The following is a 5,816-nucleotide window of genomic DNA, read 5'->3' as shown; positions in this document are numbered from 1 at the left end:
AAAAGACAAATTTCTGACAGTACACTGACAAAATATACGTACTATTGTACTACTATTTATAGTCAGAAATTTGTCTTTTTTGTATTTTCCAAAATACAAAGTATTTTTTAATGGGACTTTTTTGACTATACTCCTCGTGTCTAAATCTATCTACATATTTAATGTCATAATTTTTGAAAACATAAAAGAGCGAGGTTTTGAAAATTTTCAAAAATCCAAAAGTCCAAGAAGCACTTGTGCTCATGTGCACATGATACTTTCCGTAAGATCTTAACATTATTTTCTTATGGATTTTTGGTACTACCGTGAATAAAAAATAGAGGGCCCGATCTTAGATAAACTTATCTCTGCACGTCAAATAATGCACTACTACAGTCTCAATGTACCCGTTACTAGTATTTGTGGAATGCCAACTTGCGCCTGCGAAAATCGTGGATTGCGACTGTCCACCCCCTACAAATTGAGCGTCGTGCCCAAGAGAAGTTCAGCACTCGAACACATCATCTAGCGACTTTTCAAGCCTCGACCTGATCTTCTTCTTCCACCTCCAGCCAAGCGGAGCTCAGGTTTTCTTTCTACACGGATTAAGGCACATATATGCACCAATGCTCACACATTTTCATTGATCTGTCGATCGAACTGACGACGCTGTGTGTGTCCTCGTCATTTTTGAGTGTAGGGAAGGGAAACATGTCTGCGAAGGCCGGCAAGACCCTGGTCGAGTCGGACGCGGGGTCATACGTGGCGTGGTCCGGCGCTGATCAGCCGGAGCTCGCCGTGGAGGGGCTCGGTTGCGGCCTGCTCGTGCTCAAGCCCCTCGGCCTCGCGATGCCGCACTATGCCGACTCCCACAAGTTCGGCTACGTCCTCCGAGGCAGCGGGGTGGTCGGGGTCCTCCCGGTGGGGGGTGGCGCCGCGGAGAGGGTCGTCCGGCTCGAGGCAGGCGACGTCATCGCGGTGCGCACGGGGGACGTCTCGTGGTGGTACAACGACGACGCGAACAGCGCCGGCGCCGACCTGTCCATCGTGTTCATTGGCGACACGGCACGCGCCGTCAGCCCGGGGGACATCTCGTACTTCTTCCTCGCCGGCGGCAACAGCGTCCTGCGCGGCCTCGACGCCGCGGCGTGGGCGCCGGGCGTGACGGCTGAGCAGGCCGCCGCCGCGTTCCGGAGCCAGCCGGCCGTTCTCCTCACGAGGCTGAGCGAGAGGCTGCCCGGCGTGTGCCCGCGCGAGCACGACAGGAAAGGGCTCGTAACCAACGCCGGCCACGTCGCCGCCGGGACCGTGAAGACGCTCACCGCGGCGGAGTTGGGTGATCTCGGGATCAGCGCGGCGCTCGGGAGGCTCGAGGCCGGTGCTGCACGCGCGCCGTGGGTGGTCCGGGAGGGCGCGGCGCAGGCGGTGTACGTGGCACGGGGGAGCGCGCGCGTCCAGGTGTCGTCCAACGCGGGCGGCGAGACGCTGCTGCTGGACGTGGATGTCCCCGCGGGCAGCGTGTTCGTGGTGCCGCGGTTCGCCGTCGCGTTCGTCGCCGCCGGCGCCGACGGCGTGGAGTGGGTGTCGCTGATCAAGAGCCCCAGGTGCGTGTGACCCAGACCCAGTTTCCATATACTCCGGCCTAGTTCACAATACATGTCCGAAATGCGTTCAGCATATACTGATCATGGTGTCCGTGCGTGCATGGCAGGCCGGCGGTGGAGCAGCTGACCGGGGAGGGCTCGGTGCTCGGCGGCGTCGCGGCGGAGGTTGTACAGGCCTCGCTAAACGTGGCGGCGGAGCTGGTGGAGCTGCTCGGAGGAGGCCGCCGTGCCGCACCGTCGAACTGAGTGCCGTGCCGTGCTCTGGTTTTGCCATAAGTTGCGTGCTTGTGCGTACGAAAAAGAGGCTCTCGTCTCATTGGATCTGTCATTTTACGCTGCCTGTATACGTGGTTACACGTGCGTACGTACGTCCAGGGGAATACGCAACAATAATTTCGTGTTTCTGCTGTTCTCATGAAATGGAAAGTTGTGCCCGTATTTGCTCCTTGAAAATGGACACCACAATCTGTCACCGGCGCGCGACGTGATTGTTAGGATTAATCAGCTTTATATTTAGGTTAAGTATAGTGAGCCGTAGCAACGCACGGGTATTTCTGCTAGTTGAGAATATTCTATGGATATTACTTGGCAGTTAGAATCCTGACATTGTCCACACGCTGCCATCTTTGAACTGTCATTGTGTCCTTCCAAACAAACAGAAATACTTGTAACCGATAGTGTAAAGCGTCTGTTCAAAATTTATATATAGGTGAAAGGTACATTAATGAAGATCACCCATTCGCTTCCAATCTATATTTCCAAAAGGATTTTTGGGGGATAGATTTTCAAGATCGAAGACTATCAAGATGAGAATAAGACAAACGTTCAAGCTCTCAAGACACTATACAAAGAATTTCAAGATAATGAAATCTTTTTTTTTTGCGGGGGAAATAGAGAGCTTGATGGCATCCTTTAAGCACGGCCGTTTTTCTAGCATTTCGTATTGGCTGTCTTGCGTTCTAATAAGTTGTTTAACCGTCGGCATGTTGTATGTGTATAGAAAAAATGGATTGGTTTAGATCCATCTTAACCTCTATTTTCTATTAAATTGAATAAAACTCGAATTTAATTCAAATAAAAGCATTTCATCTAACAGGCTGCTAGACAGGAAGCTAGGGGTGTCGTCCATCCAACTCTCGTTCACATTCAGAGTGCTCGCATCGCTTTGCACAAAGATGAGCCGGGTAATTTGATGTCCCTATTACATGTTGAATCTCAAAAAATGACTGATGGATGCCATCTACTTCTAAACGGGCTGTGTGCATCCTGATTATGCAGAGGCTGGGTGTAATGCTTAAAACTTTTTGACTAATAAAGCGTCCCTTATCGAAAAAATGTTGAATCTCAAAAGAACTAATGGAAATAGCTAGCTCTCCGATTTCTACTAATAAAGGAGCCACAATAGAGCGGGAATTGTGGCAAGGGTTTGAGAGGTTCACTACCTCTCGATGATGACACGCGCGAGAGAGAACACCATCACGGACAACTAGGCTCTCGGCAATGAGGGGATCCGTGATTCCATGAAGGGGCTTATTCCAAGCGCCAACAAACTTGCATGAAGTCCTGGCGACACCGCCTGCACCTCCCTTGCCATCAGCAAAGTTGATCGCTCCATCCGTATTGATTTACATACATCAGTATCCGGCGGACGCCAACCATGACCCGACATCACAACTTGTCGTCTAGGTATTTCAAGACGGATCAAGGCCTCCGTTGACATTCTCAGAGATTGCATTGGGCCAGTCAACTCTTGATCATGCTTCCACCTATTGCGTGAATGCCATATGGACCACAGTGAGATGGACCACATCACTATAATAATCTTTGCTAAAACGTTGGTCGCATAGAATATCCTTTGCTCAAGTATTAGGGTCGAGCCAAGGGAGCTTGACATCCAACCATGTCGATGCCTTGTTCCAGGACGTTCTCGCATGAGAACAAGTGATGAATGCATGCATTAGATCTTCATCCTTAAACTGCATCCGCTTAAGGGTGCATTCATCTGGCAAGATACCACGAAGAACTCGCCACCAGAAGATACTCACCTTCCGTACCACCTTAAGTTTCCACAAGGATGTCCACAACTGTTCATATGTCATTGAGGTTTCAGTTACCGTCCCTTCCTCTAGAGTTACACGCTCGTTTTGAGTCACTAGAGCACGATACACAAATTTGACAGAGTAGACACCAAATGTCTCATGGTTCCAAGCATAAAAGTCATCACCACCACCGCTTCAGAGAGGTATATTAAGAATGGCTTCAACATCCGGTAGCGCAAACACATTCCTCACTAGCTGACGTCGCCAAGTCCAGTTCTCTATATCAATTAATTCGCTGACCTTCTCAAGTTTTGTTCCGTGAGGTTTAAATAATGGAGTCGTTGAATAAGACTCAGGGATCCAACGATCGTCCCAAATGGAGATCGAGGCCCCATCCCCCACTCTTGTTTGATCAGACCAACTTGTAGAGCTATGTGGCCGGCCACAATGTCATGCCAGGTTGCAAACATACGCTTATCGTGGTACTGTAGCTTCCAAGAAATCACAATCTGGGAAATAACATCCTTTCAAAATCCAAGCACAAAGAATCAGAATTTTTTATGAAATGCCATCCATGTTTCCCTAGCAGTGCAAGGTTGAAAATGTGTAAATCGTGGAAACCCATTCCGCCTTTGATCTTCGCTGTAGCAAGATTATTACAAGACATTCTTGCTACTCCAGCAAAATTTTGCCATCGCCGACGTTAGGCTCTTACAGACCCGCAGATCAGCAAAATTCTTTGTCAGCAAGGAAACATACATACCGTATGTCTGGATTGACTGAATAACTCTGAATAACTGACTTCAGTAACACCTCCCTTGAAACCCATGCGAGGTTTTTTTTCCAACCATCCCTGCATCTTACTCCTTGACACCTCATCAATGTGATCAAATGTACCACTTGTTACTGCCGTTGCTAGGCTGAGATACCGCTCAGTGAATGCCTCAACATTAATAGCGATTTTATTCTTCATCATCTGTCTTGTTGCAACCGGGATATTGGGTGAAAATAAAATGGCACTCTTGTCTCTGTTAACCCGTAGCCCAGAACAAAAACCATATATGCGGAGAATTTCGTTGAGCCTAGACGCACTCTAGTCATTAGCACTGATAAAAATGAGAGTGTCATTCGCAAACAACAGATGATTCACCCATGGTGATCAGTAACTCACTCTGACCCCTCTATCTACAGAGTTAGCTTCATAAAAATTTAGTAGAGAGGTACAGCCTTCTGCACACAAGAGAAAAATGTATGGGACATCGGGTCTCCCTGACGAAGGCCATGAAAACGAACGAAAAAAGGAAGTAGCTCCCCAATAACTCCTACCGCAAACCTCACTGAAGTCACGCATTTCATAATCAGTCGGATAATATTGATGTTGAAGCCTAGTTTCACCAGGATAGCCTCTAAATAATGCCACTCAACACGATCATAGGCTTTCATCATGTCTAGCTTTGCTGCACAGGAAAATTCTTCCCTTCCTTTCTTCGTTTCATAGAGTGAACACTCTCATATGCAACAAGAACATTGTTTGTAATTAGATGTTCTGGGACAAAAGCACTCTGTTCCTCACTTATTATGTTGTCTAAACAAACTCTTAGCCAATTTGTATCTGCCTTTGCGGCAATCGTATAGAGTACATGGCAAAGCAAAAAATAGGTCTGTATTGCGAGATCACTTGTGGATACCGTACCTTGGGGCTCAATTTAATGGATGTATCATTTAGCTCCATAGGAAACTCACCTCCATTTAAAAACTCCAAGATAGCTGGCACTAGTGTTTGTTGCAGTAGATCCCAATGCCGCTGGGAAAAACCAGCAGTGAAACCATCGACACCCGAGGCCTGCGAGGGCACCATTTGGAACAATGCATCTTTCACTTCATCAGGCTCGAACGGTTTGTAAAGTTGATTATTCATCTCCAGTGACACACGCATCGAAACAAAATTTCGTTCATGACATTACTATAAGAGCCTCTAGATGGAAGCGACAAATACATTTTTCGGTAAGTAGAAATATACTTCTAGCCAAAAAAAATTTGGGAGTACAAGCAACCACTATGGTTTGAAATAGAATAACGGTAATAATGCCGAGTAATATGGCATATCAATCATTTTTTGTCACACGTGATCTATAAATCCTAGATGCCACAAAAGTAAGAAGGAATGAATTCTCAATCTGCCCGCTAAATTAAC

At 47.5% G+C, this 5,816-nt stretch overlaps 1 protein-coding gene across 1 annotated transcript; it reads left to right on the top strand.

Moving 5' to 3' along the window:
* Positions 1 to 681: 681 nt before the first annotated feature.
* Positions 682 to 1,829, top strand: LOC124652155 (11S globulin seed storage protein 2-like). Its single transcript, XM_047191181.1, has 2 exons — positions 682 to 1,583; positions 1,691 to 1,829. The coding sequence occupies exons 1-2, from the start codon at positions 691 to 693 to the stop codon at positions 1,827 to 1,829; spliced, it is 1,032 nt and encodes a 343-aa protein (XP_047047137.1). The 5' UTR covers positions 682 to 690.
* The last annotated feature ends 3,987 nt before the right edge of the window (positions 1,830 to 5,816 follow it).

This window comes from Lolium rigidum, chromosome 5, assembly GCF_022539505.1.
Source record: "Lolium rigidum isolate FL_2022 chromosome 5, APGP_CSIRO_Lrig_0.1, whole genome shotgun sequence".
In the NCBI taxonomy this organism is placed as follows: domain Eukaryota; kingdom Viridiplantae; phylum Streptophyta; class Magnoliopsida; order Poales; family Poaceae; genus Lolium; species Lolium rigidum.
This window is presented reverse-complemented; position numbering and strand designations above follow the sequence as displayed.